At 35.4% G+C, this 23,955-nt stretch overlaps 1 protein-coding gene across 2 annotated transcripts in view; it reads right to left on the reverse strand.

Moving 5' to 3' along the window:
- Positions 1-1,957: 1,957 nt before the first annotated feature.
- LOC144966197 (poly [ADP-ribose] polymerase tankyrase-1-like) overlaps positions 1,958-23,955 on the reverse strand; it is a 35,860-nt gene continuing 13,862 nt past the window's right edge. The window contains exons 11-26 of one of the 2 annotated variants that reach the window (XM_078902359.1): positions 22,857-23,028; positions 21,785-21,864; positions 21,133-21,351; positions 20,875-20,973; positions 19,412-19,505; positions 18,999-19,124; positions 17,454-17,563; positions 17,115-17,237; positions 16,290-16,355; positions 15,944-16,059; positions 15,104-15,453; positions 13,894-13,985; positions 12,146-12,398; positions 11,259-11,367; positions 5,182-5,338; positions 1,958-4,545 (exon numbers count right to left, since the gene is read on the reverse strand). In XM_078902359.1, the coding sequence (XP_078758485.1) occupies positions 4,477-4,545; positions 5,182-5,338; positions 11,259-11,367; positions 12,146-12,398; positions 13,894-13,985; positions 15,104-15,453; positions 15,944-16,059; positions 16,290-16,355; positions 17,115-17,237; positions 17,454-17,563; positions 18,999-19,124; positions 19,412-19,505; positions 20,875-20,973; positions 21,133-21,351; positions 21,785-21,864; positions 22,857-23,028 (2,235 nt within the window). In that variant the 3' untranslated portion in view covers positions 1,958-4,476. The remainder of the gene's footprint in view (positions 4,546-5,181; positions 5,339-11,258; positions 11,368-12,145; positions 12,399-13,893; positions 13,986-15,103; positions 15,454-15,943; positions 16,060-16,289; positions 16,356-17,114; positions 17,238-17,453; positions 17,564-18,998; positions 19,125-19,411; positions 19,506-20,874; positions 20,974-21,132; positions 21,352-21,784; positions 21,865-22,856; positions 23,029-23,955) is intronic. The other variant, XM_078902360.1, reaches the window with a different exon arrangement.

The raw sequence follows: 23,955 nt of genomic DNA on the forward strand, positions 1-23,955 counted from the left end.
ATTCCAAGAGCACACTATCAAAGTACTTAGTTTGAGATCACCTAAAAGTCTCATCCAGACACAAGCACAGGTCCCCACTTAGAGGGACACACTCAAATGTTTACAAATCATTTAATATAATATGTAAACTAAACATAATAAAATGCATAACAGAGAGATGATTTACAAGGAAAAAAATATCACCTCCCAAAACTATAACTATACATTCGACTGTTTCCCTCCCAGCCAAGGAACTCCAGCAAGGATCAGGACAAAACTAAGTAATCTCATTCCAAGACAATGACAGGAAACAATTGGAAAACGGGTATTGGGGGATAGAAGGCACAGCATGTACCTCCCTGCCCACTATGGGAGGTCAGTATCCCCACCCAGATTCCAGAGTAAGGACTCCCAGCAGCTTGGAAAGGATAAATAATAAACTGGGGATATGAAGAAATGGCAAGGCTTTGGGCCAGCTGAGAATCCACCGCCGGCCCAGGGAGGATCAATGTTCCTTACATCTTGAGGTGATTGTTTTGTTGTTTTTGTTTTTAAGGGTTTTTACGGCGCTTGCAACACATTTAGGTTATGTCAGCGCCAGTAAAAAGGAAGAAAATGGGATCGTAAAAAGTTCTAGAATTACAATTAAAGCACCCAAGAGAACGTAAGACAAAGGGGAATGGGAACAAATAGGGATCAGATGTAGAATCCAAGAGCATACCACCAATGTACTTAGCTTGAGATCATCTATAAGTCTCATCCGGACACAAGCACAAAATCCAACAAAGAGGAATACACTTGGAAAGGATAAATAATATACTGGGGATATAAAGAAATAGCAAGGCCTTGGACTAGCTGAGAATCCATCGCTAGCCCAGGGAGGGCCAATGGTCCTTACATCTTGAGGGGAATTCCACCCGCTGCAATCAAATATCTGAGTAAAAGGGGAGGATAAGAAATGTAGAGATGTGTAAAAGAGGCCATAAGACTTTACATCCCCCAATAGACCAGTACATGAGAAGTAGCTAATTTTGTTTTTAAAGGTTGCAACACATTCAGGTTATGTCAGTGCCAGTAAAAAGTTTAAAAAATGGGACAGTCAAATTCTAGAATTACAATTAAAGCACCCAAGAAAAAGACAGACAAAGGGGAACTGGGAACAAGTGATAGCAAATTGGAAAACAGCTATCAGGGGATTGAAGAAACAGTAAGTGCCCTGTATGGGAGGCCAGGGACCTCACCCAGTAGCTCATATGAATACCAAATGGTGGGCGTCAGTCATTATATTCAAATAGGATTTAAGGAGGCCGTATGAACCCAGTTTAAGGGTTTTACGGCGCTTGCAACACGTTTCGGTTATATCAGCGCCAGTCAAAAGGAAGAAAATGGGATAGTAAAACGTTCTAGAATTACAATTAAAGCACCCAAGAAAACGTAAGACAAAGGGAACTGGTTCCAATAGAGAACAGATGTAGATTCCATTCCAAGAGCGCACTATCAGTGTACTTAGGGGGAGGAAATCATAGACTTACAAATAGCTCACAAGAAAAAGTAAAACAAAGGGGAATTGTTTAAATCGGGAGCATGTGTAGATTCCAAGACCACACTATCAGTGTACATATCCGCGGTCAAGTAAACGTCTCATCCAGACACAAGCACAGAATCCCACTAATAGGAACACAAATGTTTACAAACCATTATATATTCAACATTAGATAACAGGGATGATTTACAAGGAAAAAAATATAATCTCCTAAACTATACATTTTGACTGTTTCCCTCCTAGCAAAGGACTCCGACCAGGGCCAGGACAAAACCAAGAAATCCCATTCCAAGACAAAGACAGAAAGCAAACTCAGAAACAGATTTTGGGGAATAGTAGAAGACACAGCAAGTCACCTTCTGCCTGCTATGGGAAGTAAAAAAAAAAATCAGGATTTCTTGTTTTAGATATAAAACAGGAAGAAACACACAATAATGATTATTTCAAAGCATTTCTTTATCGTTCATCACAATGCGAGTAATTTTAAATACATAATGATGTACAAAGAATAGATCATTATCATTGACATTTACAATCACTCCTGTATAAAATAAGGACCTAATGGATTCACCCTGGTCCTAAAAAACACTATTACTGGTCTCAAGCAATAAAAGTGATTTGATGATGATGACGATGATGATGACGGAGGTGGAGATGAAGAAAATGGTGGTAACGATGATGATGACGACGATGACGGTGGATGGGGTAAAATTTGTTAGCAACCATAGATCATTCTTCTCCTTGGGCTATATATCAAACTGGATTCGGTGATTGCAACAATGAATATTCCAGGAAATAAAGATATCTTAAGTATAGTCACAGAGAAATTGCATGACATTAATTACGGACAATGCTTAAGTTATGAATAAATTCCCAATAAGTTTGATTAAAACCGAATTGTTTGTTTTTAAGGATAATACAGCGCTTGTAACACATTTAGGTTATATCAGCGCCAGTAAAAAGGAAGAATATGGGAGAGTAAAAAGTTCTAGAATTACAATTTAAGTACACCCAAGAAAAGGTAAGACAAAGTGGAATTGGTTCAAATAGGGAACAGATGTAGATTCCAAGAGCACACTATCAATGTACTTAGTTTGAGATCACATAAATGTCTCACCCAGACACCAGCACAAGATCCCACTAAGAGGAATACACTCAAATGTTTACATTATACATTCAAAATAACAAATATAACAATACATAACAGAGCTGATTTACAAGGGAAAAAATATCATCTCCCAAAACTATAACTACACATTCGACTGTGTCCCTCCCAGCCAAGGAATCCAGTCAGGGTCAGGACAAAACTAAGTAATCTCATTCCAAGACAAAAACAGAAAGCAACTGGAAAACAGATATAGGGGGATAGAAGACAAAGTAAGTACCTCCCTGCCCACTATGGGAAAACCGAAATGAAGAGAGAGAAAAAATGTAATAAATTAATTGAATGAGGTGAGAGAATGAGAGTGGGCGGTGGATACATGAAAAATAAGTTCTGATGATTAAAATTTAATGAAAATGATGAGATCATTGAGACAAGCATAGCTTAAAACAAAGTGATACTGGATTCATTCATGGTCAAAATTCTAGATTGGTGCAACCTTTTGTCAAAAAGAATATCCATCATCACCAAGATGACGTTTTGTAAACACATATCTTCAAGAGCCCATACACACAGGTCCGCCATAGAAAACTAATAATAATTTTTCTTTTTTTAAAATTAAAAACATCTTTAATCAAATGAAGACAAAAATTATCACCCTAAAATGCATGATTTCCAGCCTTAATTACATTGTATTCGTATTTTTTTTAAATTTCATTTCAGAATAAAATAACAATATTTTACCAATTTATTTTCAAATAACTTTGGTTTAAAAATCTGAATTCCCCCCCTCCCTCCCCCTCCTCTGTATCAATGGCAGGCCTGTTCATTCCAGCTCAGATATAGCTGGGTTGTGAACTAAAAACGTCTTTTCAGACTTATAACTAAGGCAACATTTGAGGTGAGTGGCATACAAACTTTACACAACTAAGATTTAATAACAAAAGGAATACTCATCAACTTGACCATAGAGTTACAGAAACGGAAATAAATTAACAATTCAATGTCGCCCCAATAAAGAATCTGATCGGGATTGACAAACAAAGACCTTGATTATCCAAGGTATCGGAATTGACTCAACGTCTTGAAAAACCCGCACATAAATCATTGCCTTTGATAGAAGCAAATAATCATGGGTACAAGCAACTGGACCTCAAAAAGCATGCAAGTCTACTTATGACCAGACATATAATCTGAAAAAGCCTGCAAGATTCACGGACTTACCTCGGTTCAAATTTAATAATATAACTATCACTTCCGGGTCACAGTAGCATCGTGATTCAAAAGTTTCACTTAATCATATGGACGTACCCGACCCGATTGTTGGGACCTAAACAAAAAAAAAACAAAAAAAAACAACAAAAAAGCAAAAAAAAAAAATCAATCAAATCCAAATCGCAAAAAGCCGGCAACGTTTTTTTCGGCAATCCAATCGGCCGGCAGTAGTCGGCACTCTTGCACCCATGCAAATAATATACTTTCTGGCATATAGCAGGTACCCATTTATATCAACAAGTAAAGTCGGGTTCATTGCATGAAAAGCAGGACAATGAGCAAGCGGGTAAAGACCTGGCTTCCAGGCTTTCCTTCCACTGGAGACATACGGAGATTCTGAATTCCAAATTATTGCATACACGACTTCAAAACAAATTGGTTACACATCAATACTTTGTAACATGGATTTGTATGAAGGAGACATTACCATATATATTTAAAATCAGTGACATACGGTAGATAAAATCTCTAGGCCTCAGACGTTTAACTTTTAAACTGTTGTATACAATTATTTCAACATATTACAATCTTTTTTTTAAACAAAATTTTAATATGTATTGGTGTAATTTATGTTGGATTAAGGATTTGGCAATTCTGGTGTGTCAATTTTGGCTATCTGAAAGGTGATGAGGAATTCTGGGTAAGCCTGGTGATAAAAAAAGAAGAAAGAAAAAAAAGTTAGTAAAAATTGGTCCAATTCTATTAAAATAACACTTTACAGACAGTATTTTACAAAGGAGATGTCCTTTGACTGAGAGACATTAGTTAACAGCACATATTCATCAAAACCAATAACTACAATTTCATAATAAATAATTTTGATGCCCTTAGCCAAATCAAGAAAGAGAATCTGTGAGAGAGAAAACCAGCAATAGTTGTCAATGTTACGGGTTTTTTCACCGCCAATGTTCCATATAGCATGCTGTAATAAGTTGTTTTAGAGAAGCTATATTAACCATTAACAAACAAACAAACAAAAAATAAAGAAAAGAAAACGAAAAGAACATGAAGTTATAGTAAAATTCAATAAATTTCAATTTCATTAAATTTGTCATAACTTTTCATTTATAATATTTCGTGTCAAAACAAAATTAAAGGAAATCCTCTTGGAACAATATCTAACCCAAGCTAAGAAATGAAGCCGTTGGTCCTACTTTGATCTGATGAAAATAAAATATCACGGTAATTTGTGCTCTAAGATAATTATAGCACCAGTCATTATAACTCCAGGGAAATTCGCTTTAGAATTATCACATCTAAATAAATGACCATAAAACTGTACCTGTTCTCCTCGATAGACAACATACTCGGCATAATTCAAACCACCTGTGCTGGGCCTTCCAATCACAGAATGGTGGCCTGGGGGAGCGTGAGCCATTTTCATAGCAGAGAATTGGAGGAAGGATTTCCCAAGGGTTACACGGCACAATAAAAGTTGTCTGAAGGAAAAATAAATAAATAAAAGTTGGCACATCAATATGATAAAAAATATAACTTCTAGAGGCAGATAGGGATGGGGGTTAAGATAGTGGATGACACGCTATTTTTTCTAACAACTTTCAGACAAAACATACAATATTAATCATGGTGCTCCGAAACAAAACTAGACACAATGGAAACAAAAATCCAAATATCTGGAGCAGGGAGACCAGTGGGGGAATCAAATAAAAAGGTTTGTTTTGTTTTTGTTTGTTTTAAGGGTTTTACGGCGCTTGCAACACATTAAGGTCATATCAGCGCCAGTAAAAAGGAAGAAAACGGGATAGTAAAAAGTTCTAGAATTACAATAAAGCATCCAAGAGAAGGAAAGACAAAGGGGAATTGGTTCAAATAAGAAACAGGTGTAGATTCCAAAAGCACTCCATCAAAGTACTTAGTTTGAGATCACTAAAAGTCTCATCCAGACGCAAGCACAGGTCCCCGCTAAGAGGAACACACTCAAATGTTTTACAAATCATATATAATATAAAGAAAGCATAATACAGTGCATAACAGAGAGATGATTTACAATGAAAAAAATATCATCTCCCAAAACTAACTATACATTCGACTGTTTCCCTCTCAGCCAGGGCATCTGGCCAGGACCAGGACAAAACCAAGTAATCTCATTCCAAGACAAAGACAGAAAGCATGCTGGAAAACAAATATAAGGGGATAGAAGACACAGTATGTACCCCCCTGCCCACTATGGGAGCAAATAAAGAGGATGACTTAGCCAAACAACATTAAAAAATATCAAGGTATCCTAGAGAGCCAAGGAGCCAGAATTTATCTTGGTCTCAGTGTCATAACAGGAACAGTCACAATGGGAGCGATCTATATTCGTGTTTTCATCCAACCTAGTCATAGATCACATGATTTGTTGCTGTACAACGATTGGACATTTCTCAATGTGTCTAAACACGCTGCTTTGTTTATGAAAGTTGTAAACATACCCATGAGTCATGCTGAGCAAAATGACCAATTGTAACGTTGGATATCTGTCAAACTGTGAATTTTTAATTCAGAAAAGTGAGTGGAGCAGGCACTTATGTTGGTAACAACAAGATATGAAGTGAATAGAAAAGTGCCAGAAGACAATAGAGAATAAAAAATTTTTTTCGCGGCGGTGGTGGGGTTTGAACCTGCGACCTTATTGGTACGACAACTCCGCCTGGCAGGTGAGAGCGTGGCTCTACCGTGTGAGCTATCCACGAACTGGTATTCGTTTCAAACTCAAAGTCATTACTAGATCCCTCTCTCACCCACTTCTTGAGACCACCGATTCGTTCGTACACCACCATCGCGAATAATTTTGACCAGCAGTTAAGCTTAATAGCCAATATTCTCAACACAAACATATAACATAGAAACGATTGAGACATTGAGTATGCTCCGGTGTATGGGGTGAATTTTTAATTCAGAAAAGTGAGTGGAGCAGGCACTTATGTTGGTAACAACAAGATATGAAGTGAATAGAAAAGTGCCAGAAGACAATAGAGAATAAAAAATTTTTCGCGGCGGTGGTGGGGTTTGAACCTGCGACCTTATTGGTACGACAACTCCGCCTGGCAGGTGAGAGCGTGGCTCTACCGTGTGAGCTATCCACGAACTGGTATTCGTTTCAAACTCAAAGTCATTACTAGATCCCTCTCTCACCCACTTCTTGAGACCACCGATTCGTTCGTACACCACCATCGCGAATAATTTTGACCAGCAGTTAAGCTTAATAGCCAATATTCTCAACACAAACATATAACATAGAAACGATTGAGACATTGAGTATGCTCCGGTGTATGGGGTGAATTTTTAATTCAGAAAAGTGAGTGGAGCAGGCACTTATGTTGGTAACAACAAGATATGAAGTGAATAGAAAAGTGCCAGAAGACAATAGAGAATAAAAAATTTTTTTTTTCGCGGCGGTGGTGGGGTTTGAACCTGCGACCTTATTGGTACGACAACTCCGCCTGGCAGGTGAGAGCGTGGCTCTACCGTGTGAGCTATCCACGAACTGGTATTCGTTTCAAACTCAAAGTCATTACTAGATCCCTCTCTCACCCACTTCTTGAGACCACCGATTCGTTCGTACACCACCATCGCGAATAATTTTGACCAGCAGTTAAGCTTAATAGCCAATATTCTCAACACAAACATATAACATAGAAACGATTGAGACATTGAGTATGCTCCGGTGTATGGGGTGAATTTTTAATTCAGAAAAGTGAGTGGAGCAGGCACTTATGTTGGTAACAACAAGATATGAAGTGAATAGAAAAGTGCCAGAAGACAATAGAGAATAAAAAATTTTTTTTTTCGCGGCGGTGGTGGGGTTTGAACCTGCGACCTTATTGGTACGACAACTCCGCCTGGCAGGTGAGAGCGTGGCTCTACCGTGTGAGCTATCCACGAACTGGTATTCGTTTCAAACTCAAAGTCATTACTAGATCCCTCTCTCACCCATTCTTGAGACCACCGATTCGTTCGTACACCACCATCGCGAATAATTTTGACCAGCAGTTAAGCTTAATAGCCAATATTCTCAACACAAACATATAACATAGAAACGATTGAGACATTGAGTATGCTCCGGTGTATGGGGTGAATTTTTAATTCAGAAAAGTGAGTGGAGCAGGCACTTATGTTGGTAACAACAAGATATGAAGTGAATAGAAAAGTGCCAGAAGACAATAGAGAATAAAAAATTTTTCGCGGCGGTGGTGGGGTTTGAACCTGCGACCTTATTGGTACGACAACTCCGCCTGGCAGGTGAGAGCGTGGCTCTACCGTGTGAGCTATCCACGAACTGGTATTCGTTTCAAACTCAAAGTCATTACTAGATCCCTCTCTCACCCACTTCTTGAGACCACCGATTCGTTCGTACACCACCATCGCGAATAATTTTGACCAGCAGTTAAGCTTAATAGCCAATATTCTCAACACAAACATATAACATAGAAACGATTGAGACATTGAGTATGCTCCGGTGTATGGGGTGAATTTTTAATTCAGAAAAGTGAGTGGAGCAGGCACTTATGTTGGTAACAACAAGATATGAAGTGAATAGAAAAGTGCCAGAAGACAATAGAGAATAAAAAATTTTTCGCGGCGGTGGTGGGGTTTGAACCTGCGACCTTATTGGTACGACAACTCCGCCTGGCAGGTGAGAGCGTGGCTCTACCGTGTGAGCTATCCACGAACTGGTATTCGTTTCAAACTCAAAGTCATTACTAGATCCCTCTCTCACCCACTTCTTGAGACCACCGATTCGTTCGTAACACCATCGCGAATAATTTTGACCACAGTTAAGCTTAATAGCAATATTCTCAACACAAACATATAACATAGAAACGATTGAGACATTGAGTATGCTCCGGTGTATGGGGTGAATTTTTAATTCAGAAAGTGAGTGGAGCAGGCACTTATGTTGGTAACAACAAGATATGAAGTGAATAGAAAAGTGCCAGAAGACAATAGAGAATAAAAAATTTTCGCGGCGGTGGTGGGGTTGAACCTGCGACCTTATTGGTACGACAACTCCGCCTGGCAGTGAGAGCGTGGCTCTACCGTGTGAGCTATCCACGAACTGGTATTCGTTTCAAACTCAAAGTCATTACTAGATCCCTCTCTCACCACTTCTTGAGACCACCGATCCTACACCAATTTTTATTCTCTATGTCTTCTGGCATTTTTATTCACATTCATATCTTGTTGTTACCAACTAAGTGCTCTCCACACTTCTGAATTAAAAAATTACCTCATACACCGGAGCATACTCAATGTCTCAATCGTTACTGATGTTATAGCTTTTGTTGAGAATAATGCTATTAAGTTAACTGCTGTCAAAATTATTCGCGATGGTGGTGTACGAAGAATCGTGGTCTCAGAAGTGGGTGAGTGAGGGATTGTAATGACTTTGAGTTGAAACGAATACCAGTGTGGATAGCTCACACGGTAGAGCCACGCTCTCACCGCCAGCGGAGTTGTCGTACCAATAAGGTCTCAGTTCAAACTCCCACCACCGCCGCGAAAAATTTTTTATTCTCTATTGTCTTCTGGCACTTTTCTATTCACTTCATATCTTGTTGTTACCAACATAAGTGCCTGCTCCACTCACTTTTCTGAATTAAAAATTCACCCCATACACCGGAGCATACTCAATGTCTCAATCGTTTCTATGTTATATGTTTGTGTTGAGAATATTGGCTATTAAGCTTAACTGCTGGTCAAAATTATTCGCGATGGTGGTGTACGAACGAATCGGTGGTCTCAAGAAGTGGGTGAGAGAGGGATCTAGTAATGACTTTGAGTTTGAAACGAATACCAGTTCGTGGATAGCTCACACGGTAGAGCCACGCTCTCACCTGCCAGGCGGAGTTGTCGTACCAATAAGGTCGCAGGTTCAAACCCCACCACCGCCGCGAAAAATTTTTTATTCTCTATTGTCTTCTGGCACTTTTCTATTCACTTCATATCTTGTTGTTACCAACATAAGTGCCTGCTCCACTCACTTTTCTGAATTAAAAATTCACCCCATACACCGGAGCATACTCAATGTCTCAATCGTTTCTATGTTATATGTTTGTGTTGAGAATATTGGCTATTAAGCTTAACTGCTGGTCAAAATTATTCGCGATGGTGGTGTACGAACGAATCGGTGGTCTCAAGAAGTGGGTGAGAGAGGGATCTAGTAATGACTTTGAGTTTGAAACGAATACCAGTTCGTGGATAGCTCACACGGTAGAGCCACGCTCTCACCTGCCAGGCGGAGTTGTCGTACCAATAAGGTCGCAGGTTCAAACCCCACCACCGCCGCGAAAAAAAAAATTTTTTATTCTCTATTGTCTTCTGGCACTTTTCTATTCACTTCATATCTTGTTGTTACCAACATAAGTGCCTGCTCCACTCACTTTTCTGAATTAAAAATTCACCCCATACACCGGAGCATACTCAATGTCTCAATCGTTTCTATGTTATATGTTTGTGTTGAGAATATTGGCTATTAAGCTTAACTGCTGGTCAAAATTATTCGCGATGGTGGTGTACGAACGAATCGGTGGTCTCAAGAAGTGGGTGAGAGAGGGATCTAGTAATGACTTTGAGTTTGAAACGAATACCAGTTCGTGGATAGCTCACACGGTAGAGCCACGCTCTCACCTGCCAGGCGGAGTTGTCGTACCAATAAGGTCGCAGGTTCAAACCCCACCACCGCCGCGAAAAATTGTTTATTCTCTATTGTCTTCTGGCACTTTTCTATTCACTTCATATCTTGTTGTTGTCAAACTGTGAACACTTTTCACTATGTGGGTCATTTTGGGCACACTTTGCAATGTGACCAATGACCTCGAACACATGGAGATGTAATATAGATCATGTCCATTCATAGCTGTCAATCCACAATGCCAGTAAAACAGGATTATACATATTTTTAAAATCAGAATTTTAATTTTCAAAATCGGAGATTTTTCCCCGAAGCCAAATGCACAAAAGCCTCTTATCCAAATCTGATTCATTATTATAATAATACATTAAGAACATTATTCTGATGTCCAATAGAAAAATGTTATAAACAACACTTATTGTGTAAACAAGACATTTAGAAATAAAATCAAGGAAAAACAAGATTTACTGGAAAAACCTGGGTAAAAATTGGCACATCTAACAATTGCTTCCAATCCTTTGGATAAGACCAATCTATCAGACATAGGCTATCCCTGGTGTGTTGAGACATGGGTAATAAAAATCTTCGATTTAGCTTAGGATGTTAATAGTTTTATTTGTGAGTAACATGCACTCAGAATTAAGCTACAAGGATTGAGTTGTCTTAATTTTTAAAAATTTAAATGAAATGATCTGAGAGCAAAATTGAAGTGCTTTACCCACCTTTGGCAAATATAACAAGATCGATCCTTATGCAAGGGGCAGCCAGTACCACCTCCTATCCCATACACATACTGGTTACTTTTAGAAGAATTTTCAGCAAAATAAATACCTGGAGAAAATACAAGAATATGGTAATATATATATATATATATATATATATATATATATATATATATATATATATATATATATATATATATATATATATATATATATATATATATATATATATATATATATGATAAAGGTGAAAGGATTGTCTGACACTATTATACCCCAATATTCAGATTATCTTGAATCAGTACCATTTGAACTCTTTTCACAGTGAATATACTCTTTTTTTTTTCTTTACATTGTTTGTTTTTGTTGTTTTTTTACAGTGGCATCAAAAGCATAGTGTTGCAGTGTTTTGTCATGTAAAAAAAACCCACAAAGATGACAATAATCGTACACTTGCTCTGGCACTGAGTCCTTGTATAAAGAAATCTAAACACAACACCCCACTGGAGAGACAATCTGATCAAAGGAGTGAAAAAATGTAAGAGTGCTTGTAGTACAAAAAAAAAAAAAAAAGATGCCTAACTGGTAATTTGTACTCTATAAAATAGAAATTTGGTTCCATATGGCCACCTGGTGGAATAAATGAGGCAATGTACAGAGTATTTAATTGAATCTGTGGAATACACTTCATAAATGTTTATATTTAACTAAATTTTTCATATTTCAGCGTAAATACTTCGCAGCTTGAAACTGTGAAATGTAAATGCATTGAATAAAAAATATTTAAAAGAATAAAACGGCTTCACATGAGTCACTTATGGTATGTTCTGGAACATCTGATATACAAATTCCATAGCTGATCAAGTAGATCATATTGATGTACCCACCTGCTCCAAACATGCCACCAATGTAAGCATGTCGCTCATCAAAACCTTTGTGAACAATAGCATTTATGAAAGGAGAGCCATGAAACAGAGGTCTTTCATTGGGCTGGCTGTGATTTTCTTCTGAAACTTCTTTCCTCCGATGACAGTAGCGTTCAAGCAGTCTCTTATTTCTAATTTTTTGTATTTTGATGATGTTGTAATGGTTAAATACACCTCCAACGTTGTCTTTATGATCTCTAAGAGTACTTAACATCTGCAATGGAAATGAAATGAAAAAATGAGAAACGTGAACATCAAAGAACTGTTAGTTGAATACAACAAGAGATGAAGTGAGTACCTTGTTAGTTGAATACAACAAGAGATGAAATGAGTACCTTGTTAGTTGAATACAACAAGAGATGAAGTGAGTACCTTGTTAGTTGAATACTCCACTCATCTCCACCAGAGATGATAGCTGGCTATCTTTCCACGATTTGTAAATAAGCTTTAAGTTTGAGGGTTTAATTAAGCTTTTGGCTTTTTTCAAAAGCACCTTTCTCTTGCTGTTAGCTCTCTATAAGGTTCCAGATTTCTTGTTTCAGTGGAAGAAATTGTCTACTCAGAGATAGTCATGGTGTTTTAAAATTCTGTATTAAGGAATTTATCTTCAAATATTCGAATCATCAATTGAATCAATACTGAACTGTTTATTTATTATGCAAAAGTTGTAAAAGTACATTTTGGCTTATATATTTCATGATTCTCAATATTTCAATTCTTCATGTTGGTTCCTACAATTAAGATTTTCATTGCAGCTACATGCACCACATGATATTCCAAAGTTTATGAGACAAGCTGTCTAGACTGATTAATTATATTACTTTATTTCATCCATTCAGCATTTCTAATTGCCACTGTGTGCACCAAGTTTCAGGGCAGATTAGACCCGGCATCATTAAAATTTTAAACAATCTGTCAATCGGTACTATTAATGCTGGAATGATTCAGTGATGATACTCACAAAAAGTCAAAAAGGAGGAAAAGTCTCGGAAAAACGGAAAACTCACCTAGAACATTTTTGCACCACAGGAAAGTAGGCAGGATGACTTCTTTTGAGTACAATTTTAAAACGCCCGGAGTCCAGTAAAAGGAGGAAATTTTTTATATATATATATTTTTTTTTTAAAGGAGGTATTTTTTAAAGATTTATTATATAAAAAAAAGTAAAAGGAGGAAATGAAGGAAATATCCGCGGATCGAGGATCTCAGGAGGAAAACCGAGGAAAGGAAAGAAAACCGCGGATTTCCGCGGAAAAGTATCATCACTGATGATTATTAATTCATCTTTATTACGGCAGTGTTATTCATCATGTAGAGCATTTTTACATTTACGGAGGTATACATTTATTGTTTCGTTGGAAAAAAATAATCTATAAAACTGAGAAAATGTTAATTCAGAAATACACTTAAACCACATTTTTGTAAACATATGAATACATCAAATTAAAAGCTTGATTCTCGATTTATAAAGCTAGTTATTGAACTAAATCTAATAATAAAATAATAATAATAATAAACAATTGCACAAATGTTTGTTCATGATTTCCATCAATTCATTAAAAGTGTGTTCTGTGATATTAGTCAGTCCAATGGTCGCAATAAATTCAAGAGCACTAGAATAGTGAAAATCATCCACTAATTCTCTTAAAATTAGGGCTGGCAAATAAATATACATTGCTGATCTAAATAAAACTTTTAATGTAACTTACCTGATCCTTCACAGAGATGTGCTCGGGGTCGTCGGGCATCAAGTCAAGAAGAACTGTGCCTTGACTGGGAATACCCACCATAGACTGGACACCTGAAGGATGAAAAGGAAAAATTCATCATAAAGCCTTAACCCTCTCCTAACAACCTATATGAAAATCGTCACATTCGTAACGATACAACCAACATTTCTCTTATTCAAATTTCTCTTGTACATCATAAAATTGATTGAAAATGAACAGTGTGTTGTAGAGCATGTTTTGCTACAGAAATTATTTATCACAAAAACTTACTGAAATTGTGTTTGAGTGATAAAAATATATTTTTGTGTTAGTTGGGTGTGAAGTTTTGGGGAAAATCCTGAAAATGGCTGGTAAGGAGAGAGTTAATATTTATGTAAAAGGCTTGTATTCTTAAATCAAGAGAACTTTCTTTTTTTTTATTATTACAACAAATCTCCATTTCTTCTTCAAGAGATTCTCTCAACGAGGTGCAACTGTATTACTAGTAATTGTCACTGAGGCAATCTAGTTTACTGAGATTCATGAGATAAAACAATACCATTGGTTTGTATAGTCCACAGTTGTCTTATTTACAAAATCACTAAATTGAACACAATTTTAGGGTGCCACAACTAGAAGTAGACAGTAATGTGATAAGTGCACAAGAAGATGCAATGTTTATAAAAAAAAATTGACTTGCAACCAACAGAAAATGTTCATGATTTATATGCACTGTATTAAAAAGAAGACACAAAATTAGATTTTTTGTTTCAATTCACACAACATGGAATAATATGTATTTTATATTTAAACAACTTTGATTCAGTAAGAAGAGGAAAGAGTGCAATAGCAACAAGTAATTGATAGGCCAGTTGGAAGAGCATTCATTTCACAAGCAAAGGACCAGTATTGGTCCAAAAAGTAGTCAAGGTTTTTTCTGAACTCTCTGTCCAACCAATAATGACTGGGTAGCTGGATATGTTAGAACTGGCAGATGGTAAATTGTGATAAACTAACACCTTGTCCAAATGGAAGCAAGCAGCTGAAATTATCCATTTAAAAATACAGAGATCGAGATAAGGTCACCATGGGCATTGAGACTTAAAGGGTTTCCTTTGCTTTATTTAAATTTTGAATAAAACTATAAAAAAAGGAACTTCTCAGAAAATCGTCACCAACACAAAATGTTACAAAACTTTGATCATCTTACCTTTAGAAGCAACCAACTTTTCCACACCTTTGAGAATTTTATGCCGATGACCATACGCATTGATCCCAACATCTTTCAACTCCTCATGACCCATTTCCACCAAAATATCCATGGTTATTTGTTCTTTTTCAAATATGTCCCTTAACTGTTCCAGTCCAATGTTAGACAAAAATGTTGTGACACTGACTCCATCTATATTTCTCTCCCCTTCTCCAATGGTTCTGTCAGCACAACCATCACCAGCTTGGGGAGATGATGGAGCCCCGATAATCCCAACAGAACTGTTCCCGCTGGCATTTCCACCGATGGCTCCCAAGATTCCATCAGAGTCGCGACTGTTAAAGAGGCTACTGTCAATGCAAATAGAATAAGGAAAAAACCTTAATGTGTATAGAAATTTTATCAATTAAAAAAAACATTAATTCATATACACAGTTATTGGTTGTTAACAACACATTGCTGTTGCTTTTCTGTATGAAACTAAGACTGACATATGATATATTTAGATTAAACTTTATGAGTTTCAATAATGGACTCTTCTGTTATATATAGGAGGAAATTGAAAATCATAATATAAGAGAAGGAAATTAAAAGAAAGTCTAATTTATAGTGGGAGACATAGTCTTCCAGTAATTTTTAAAAGATTTATGAGAAATAACTGGAGGGGGAGGGGAGGACTTTCTTTAACATGTTTCCCTAATAAATTTTCTATATATAATCAAGATGTTTTTGAGTTCCAATTTGTAGATTAATTACCAACACCAACAACAACAAAAAAGCATGAAACTCTCTACTGTCACATTTATTTAGAACGAGATGTGTACAATCGCAAGATCTTACTTCGAAGAGGAGGAATTACTGGAGCTGGTAAGATTTGTAGCTTGGGATTTCGTTACAGATGGAGGCATATAAGAGGGTGGCATTGCATCCTGAAGCAAGGCGCGAACATCATCTGCCTGGAATTTAGTAAAAGTTTAGAGTTTCATTAACTGATCAATTATAAAATAAGATAAATAAGTAAAAATAAAGGAATCAAGTTTGAAGAAGAGTTCAGCTGCATAGAATTTAACAAACAATTTTTAATTTAACTTTTTAAAAAAAGAAAAAAGAAAGGACATCACAGAAAAATATAGTCTGCGTGAATTGCGAAGTTATAAGAATGTTTGATTTTTTAAAGGATACTTACAGTTGCAAGATCAAGTGGTGTTTGTCCTTCCTGATTTTTAACTGTCGGATCAGCTCCATGTGCCAACTAGTAATAGAGTGAAAAATTAAAAGTTATGTCTTTAATAAATGTAGATTTAAAGGTCTTTACAACACTTGTAGGTCATTTCAGCAGAAGGGAGATGATAGTTATTAGAGACTAAAAATTTAGATCCAGTTATCAAGCATTTGAAAAAAGAAAAAAAGACAAAGGAGAGAAGAATTCAGCAGAAATATGAAGAAGATCCTCGAGTAACCCATCGTTGTGTCAAGTCTGAAACATCATAAGTCACACACCTTGAAAGCCATGGTATCTTCATCAAAAATGCACGTTTACAAAATAAATTCTACATTCAAAAATTGACTAAACAGTATATAAAAGATAATTGTCTCCCATACCCTCATTTGGTAAATGAAATTCAAAGTCAACCTTCATGACCATTTATCTTATAATGAAATCAACTATTTACGAAGTTCTTTATAGAGTAAAATAAAAAAACAAAATTAAATGAATAAATGGGTCAGTCCTTTTATTCGGACATGCTTTTTTGAATGAGCATTAAACTTAAGACATCATTTAACTTGGGTAGCATTAAACTATGTGAAGACAGAACACTCATAAAAGATTTCAGAATTCAGAGCAGCGCTATTGATTTGATTGAGGTTTTTAAAAGCCAAATGCTTGAAATATGAATTTTATCATTCTTTTCAATGTAATTGATTTAGCTTAAGTAAATCAATATTTAATTCAAATGAAAATGTGGCATACATTTGAAATAAAACACCCGATATAATATAGGAGACTTACCAAAAGAGCACAAAGTTGTGTCCGTCCTTTTTGGGCTGCTTCATGAATTGGTGTGAATCCCCAACGGTCTTGGGCATTTACATATGTGTTGAATTTGATGAGCAGGGCTGCGATATCCACATGCTGAGAATGAAAAGACACTTATGAGTAAAATTGGCATATTACAACTTATTTGTGAAGAAACTATTAATGTGTGATAAAACATGCAACAACAAAAAACGCACACACACACACACACAGACACAAAAATATTTGAAACAAAAATGGGGAGGGAGCCAACAGCAGATTATTTCAAAATTATAATGAATTAAAGGATTATTCAAGAAGCATTCTACTTACACCATAGGAAGACGCATTGTGGAGTGGAATCAAGCCGCCTTTATCTTGAGCATTAACATCAGCCCCGTTCTCAAGCAGAAACTCTGCAACGTCTACATTATTGTAGCCAGCTATAATTGAGGTGAAGGTGAAAATATAGAGAAATATAAAAAGAAAAAGTATAAGATTAAACAAAAATGATACAATCATTAATGTATAAGTATGCTTATAGATAGTATGCGCTTGGCTAAGAAGCTCATAACATTGCCATCCGGAAGTATAACGGACCAACACACAAAACTGTGTGTATCCATGAACTTTTATAGTCGGGTTAATACAGTTCAGTGAGCATTACTCATAAACGCGGATGGCAAAAAACAATAACAAAGACCTGAGTGACGTCATCTTCGAACTAACTATAATTTAAACTGATCACCTACAAACAGTATGCATGGGGCATTCATAAACAATTAACATTTTATCTGACTATGAAGATGTGAAGTTGCTAACATTCTAAAATCAGTTAAGATAGAAATGTAGGCTGGAGAATTGAGAAATAAATGTCCCCATGCCAAATTTAACATCATCGCTTGATTGTTTCACAATCTACGAAAAACCTTATATTGAATAGTTTCATTTAATTTCCAGGAAAATGCAATCAAGTTCAAGATTGTTTTCATTCAACTTTACCACAACAGATTAAAAGTATTCAAACTGTCTGAACACTCTGAAATGGCAATAATGAATTTAGTTGCACTTTGTTAAAATTGAATGATGTATATAATGAATTCAATAATTTGATTTGATCAGCGTATTAATCATTTTTTTAAAACCGTGCAGGAAAATACATAACTTTATATCTGTGCCCGTATATTGATGAGTCAATTGAACTAACACAAATAATAAGCTTCTTTACCTCTATTGTGTAATGGAAAATACAGTCACATTTGCCTATGACTCTAATTGGAATTTATCTTTTTTTTTTTTTTATGAATAGGCCTTAACCTATGTTGTGAATGAAAGTTATTGTATTCAAGTATCATAACTTGTATCGTCCATTCAATGTAGTATTGTTCACAACAAGCGTGTTCAATTGCTACCTTGTTGGGAGTCATTCTGTATCCAACCGTTATCCCGTACACATGTATCTTATGTTACGTTGTTTAATAAATGTTCATACTGTTACAATTTGGTTTGTTGATTCTTGGAAATATACATATTATTAATTAATGATCTAAGAACACAACATCCTACATCAGAATCTTAGAAGTGTGTTGGGTGGGTGTTTGAAAGCACCCAGAATCAAAAGAAACAAAAAATATACTGTTTGTTCTAAAGTTATGGCTAGTTATGTGGTCTAGAGGTGTAAAAGCAAAGATCAGAGTCAGAGTGTGTATTTCTTTATAAAGATCAAATAAGGCTATATGTAATCATGACAAAAATATATGTTGTAAAACCACTGGAAAAAAATTACCAAGTTTTTATTCTTTTTTTTAAACAAAGATCTTAATTGAAACAGTTCAATAGTTTTGGTTTAAATAAGATTAAGATCATGCTGAAAATTACCTGCTAGGTGTAAAGGTGTGGAGTTTCTTCCTTGTGTGTCCCTACAATTTATATTGTCTTCTGTCGATAGTTTCTGAACTCTAGCTAGGTTGCCCTTTTTAGCTGCCTCAAGCAAAGCCGCATCACCTTAAATTGAAAATAAAACAAAATGAAAGTGCAGAATGCAGCATCATATCAAAATGTAAACAAGTTCAGTTAATATTATAAAAAAATATAAAGGGAAAATATGATTTAAATATTTTCCAATCTGACAAGCTACCTATTGATCTAGTCAATGATGATTTGAAAATGATGCTGCTAATTCTTGAAAATATTAAATACTTAGAAATTAAATTAGCACAAATCAAACTAAACTTAGGATCTGAGGAAAAAATGTAAAAAATTAAGCTGCCTTCAATTAAGATCCACCATACCTCTGAGCAAGTCAGCAACATCCTGATCCCCTTCTTTAACCAGATCTAAAGGCGTGTGACCATCACGATTCTTTTTATTAGGGTCTGCTCCATGCTGGATAAGGGTCAAAATGGATAAAATGGGATTGAAAAACTTCCTGCTGTGAAGCAAACTATTAAACACTCAAATAAAACATCACATTCTAAAATTAATCTTGTCCAATATCTTAATAAAATAATCCTCCTATAACTTTTAATTTTTATTGAACCTGTTATTGAATGCAAAATAAGATCATTGTATTACTAAAATAAAAACAAGGGAAAACCTTTTTTTAAAAATAATATAATTTTTTTCAGAAATCTGACAACCTTCCAATTTCTTTTAAAAAATGCAAACTCTCTTGCTTAGTTTTTTCCAGTCACGGTAACAACACTCATACAATAGACTCATGGACATCAAAGGAAATTAAAATCTGTGTGATGAAATTCGCTCAAATCAGTTCATATACAATTTTAAACAGGGTTGCCAATTGAGGGCAAAATTTACCGAACTCCGGTAAAAAGACTTTATGATATGTACCTACTTTTTACTGTTTAGTAGGTGATTGGAAAATATACTGAGAGTTTATAGATAACATACTGAATTCCGTATGTATATATATATACAGATAATTGGCAACCCTGTTTAAAATTACCTCAGATTTACTCAAGTAGAATGTTTTAATAATAATAATATTAATAATAATAATATTAATAATAATAAATAATAATAATAATAATAATAATAATAATAATAATAATAATAATAATAATAATAATGATAATAATAATAATAATAATAATAATAATAATAGATCTTTATTGTCCATAAATATGACAATTTGTCATTAAGTTACACTTGTTATAACGTTATATGATAACTATAACATTGAACACTCCTACTTATTCTCTCTCTCTCTCTCTCACACATACACACACTCTATCTCTCTCTTCCTCTCTTTCTTTCACGCGTGCGATATACACAACATAAACATATTCATTTTCAATTAATATTAAATGATCAGGAAGGAGGACTGAAATTATCTTAAATATTTAAAAATATCTGGTAAAATTGAGATTTAGTAGTCGTGTAAATATTCCTTACATTTGACAGAATGATGATGGACTAACCAGTCATAAAGAATGCCAGCTAGACCTTTAACTCACTCAACCCTAACACCGACTATATCCGTAGTATACCTGGGGTTACTTTTACCCAATGCCTATTTATTACATTTTTCTGAGACAAATTATAGGCGTAAAATCAAAGCTCATGTTCTTAATTTTTACATGTTAATGGTGGTTGAATAAAACAATCTATGCACATTCTCATTTTTAATATATTTCTCCCTAATTTGAAAAGTAACAAAAATCTCTAGGATTGAGTGAGTTAAACTTTCTCTTGTATTTCTCAAAATTCAAATAATCTTCTCATGAATACTCACTTTAAGTAAAAATTTGCAAATTTCAAATTTTCCCTTTGAAGCTGCTTCATGTAAAGGAGTAAACTTCCACAGGTCTGCAACATTGACACAGGCTCCATGCTGTCAGGAAGAGAATGGGAAAATGTCACTGGTGCACAAGCTCAATCATAAAAATTATAAAATTTATTGAACTGTCCACGATTATTCCTCTTTTTAAATGTTACAACAAAGTTTTATTTAATTTCATGACAAAAGCACACATACATATACAAGGCATACCTTGATCAAGAGTTCTGTAACTTCATAATGACCATACGAACAAGCATTATGAAGCGGCACCAATCCACCCTTATCTTTAGCATGGACATCTGCACCATGCTCCAACAAATATTCAACAACAGCAACACGATTGTATCCAGCAGCAAAATGTAAAGGCGTTGAGTGTCGACCATCAACATCACGACAATTTACAGCATGAAGATTGGTGGCAACTAATTTCTGCAGATATAAATATTATTTTGTTTGGTTACATACATAAACTCATAATTGGCATCTGAAAAATCGTTTCTTAAAAGTAATCAGTATTGCCTATATGAATTTCACCCTCTCACCTATTTGGATCTCAATGAGTGGTTTAAATATTCTCCAATAGATCTATTGTTATATTTCTAATTACATATTAATGCTTAAAGAAATAGTCTCAACAAATCTTTTTATCTTGTTAAGTTTCTATAATTTTTTGCTCAAGTATTCATGGTTGTCCAACACTTTTAAGCCCAATGAAAAAATTGATATATATTTTAAAGTATGCAGCTATATCTTATGACATGAAAATTATTAAGAAATATGACTTGATGAAAGTTCCAGTATTGGTAATAGTTTAAGTTATCATAAGTCCATACTTAGCAATTCTACTAAGATGAGCTCATACCTTAACTAATTCTAAATCACCAGCCTTGGCTGCCTCCAACAATTGAATATCTATGTCTGTTCCACCAACTGGTGGATCCTCTGAAAGAAAAAATGAATCAAAACCAGGTAAATAAAAATATCAAAAGTCAATGACTAGCTGTAAGGATGTGTAATAAATACGTTTCACTTGGTAGTTTTAATTTCAAAATGATACAATAATATAGTCTTAAAGGAAAAAAGCAATTATCAAATGCTCTAAATAAAAAATCTGGATGATTCAGACACAAACTGATGACAATTTTGACACTTGTTGTTCAATTCTAAATATACTTATTTATTTAAAAAGCCAGAAGTCAATTAGATTGTAATGCATGGACGCATTGTTTTGTTTATTTTTAGGTTTTAATTCATTTGCAATACTTCTAAGGACAGTAAAAAGGAAGATGGTACAATATCACAGCATTGGGTTAGATCTTGCTAAAAGAAAAACTTGCGACAAAGGAAGACTAGTTCAACCGGGATCAGAAGTAGACTTATGAGCTAAACACCTTCATAGTTAGTCTGGCTGAGACCAATAAAAAGTGTCACACTGACACCGCCACAGGATCATCGTTAACTTATAGCCTGACACTGACCAAAAAATGACGTCAAAATGCCAGTCTTTGGTTACAAAAGAAAACAAATCGTGAGTTGTAATCAATAGTTCAACCAATGGGACCACTTGTTTCCATGAGCACTACTAACGACAACTCACTAGGCGGTGCAAAAAAACAAATAATGACGTCAAAATCCCAGTCTTTTTGGGTTTCAGTGTCAGGCTATAAGATAACGATGGCTACGATCATTGCCAAAAGAAGTAAACTCAGATTATTTGAAAATAAATAAGCAATGAAGTAAAATCATAACAATGACATAATAAATAATGGATAGCTGATTTACAGGATTTGAAATATCATCTCTCAGAAAAAGATAAATCCACCCCATTGTTTCCCTTTCAGCAAAAGACTCAATGTAAGGCTCCTCGGGTAAAACCAAATGGTCCCTTTCCAGAACATTCAGAAAATTCCACACAACTCAACATGCAAGCATACCTCTTAATAATTTCTGTATGTTTTCTGTGGCTAATTGTGCAGCAGTATATCCTTGCAATGAGACAATACTTGGGTCAATAGAGTATGACATAAGGAGACGGCAAGCCTGCATATTGCCTTGCTGGGCTACCCGATGTAATGCCGTTTGTCCCAACCCATCTAAGGCATTCACCTGGGGAAAATGTGGAAAATTAATTATAATACACTCAAACAAGTAAAAACCATAAGTAATTGTTTTTATTTTTAAGATTTTAAGGCGCTTGCAACACATTTAGGTTATATATATATATCAGCACCAGCAAAAAGGAAGAAAATGGAATAGTAAAAAGTTCTAGAATTACAATTAAAGCACCCAAGAAAAAGTAAGACATAGGGGAACTGGGAACAAATAGGGATCAGATGTAGATTCCAATAGCAGACCACCAAAAACCATAAGTAAGATCATTGAATTAGGCTAATCCATAAAATAAACAAAACGATTAAGAATGTGGAGATTGAACATTAAAACAAATTTCCAACCATTCTGAGAGGCTGTGTTTGAAAATCATGTACCATGGGGGAGGCGGAGGGTTGAATGGACAGAAAACAATTAACTGTGCATGATGTAATTGTTTTTTTGTTTTTTTTTAAGGGTTTTACGGCGCTTGCAAGCACCCAAGAGAAAGTAAGACAAAGGGTAACTGGGAACAAATCGGGATCAGATGTAGATTCCAAGAGCATATCACTAATGTACTTAGTTTGAGATCACCTATAGTCTCATCTGGACATAAGCACAAAATCCAACAAAGAGGAATACACTCAAATGCCTACATTATACATTTAAAATAACAAATATAATAATACATAACAGAGAGATGATTTACAAGGATAAAAAATATCATCTCCCAAAACAATAACTATGCATTTGACTGTTTCCCTCCCAGCTAGGACTCTGGCCGGGGCCAGGACAAAACCAAGTAATCTCATTCCATGACAAAGACAAAAAGCATGTTGGAAAACAGATATAAGGGGATAGAAGACACAGTATGTACCCCCCTGCCCACTATGGGAGGTCACGAACCCCACCCAGACCATGGGGGAGGCGGAGGGGTTGAGTGGA

The sequence above is a fragment of the Berghia stephanieae genome, chromosome 2 (assembly GCF_034508935.2).
Source record: "Berghia stephanieae isolate SIO BIC M18660-M18661 chromosome 2, UCSD_Bste_1.3, whole genome shotgun sequence".
Taxonomy (NCBI): Eukaryota; Metazoa; Mollusca; class Gastropoda; order Nudibranchia; family Aeolidiidae; genus Berghia; species Berghia stephanieae.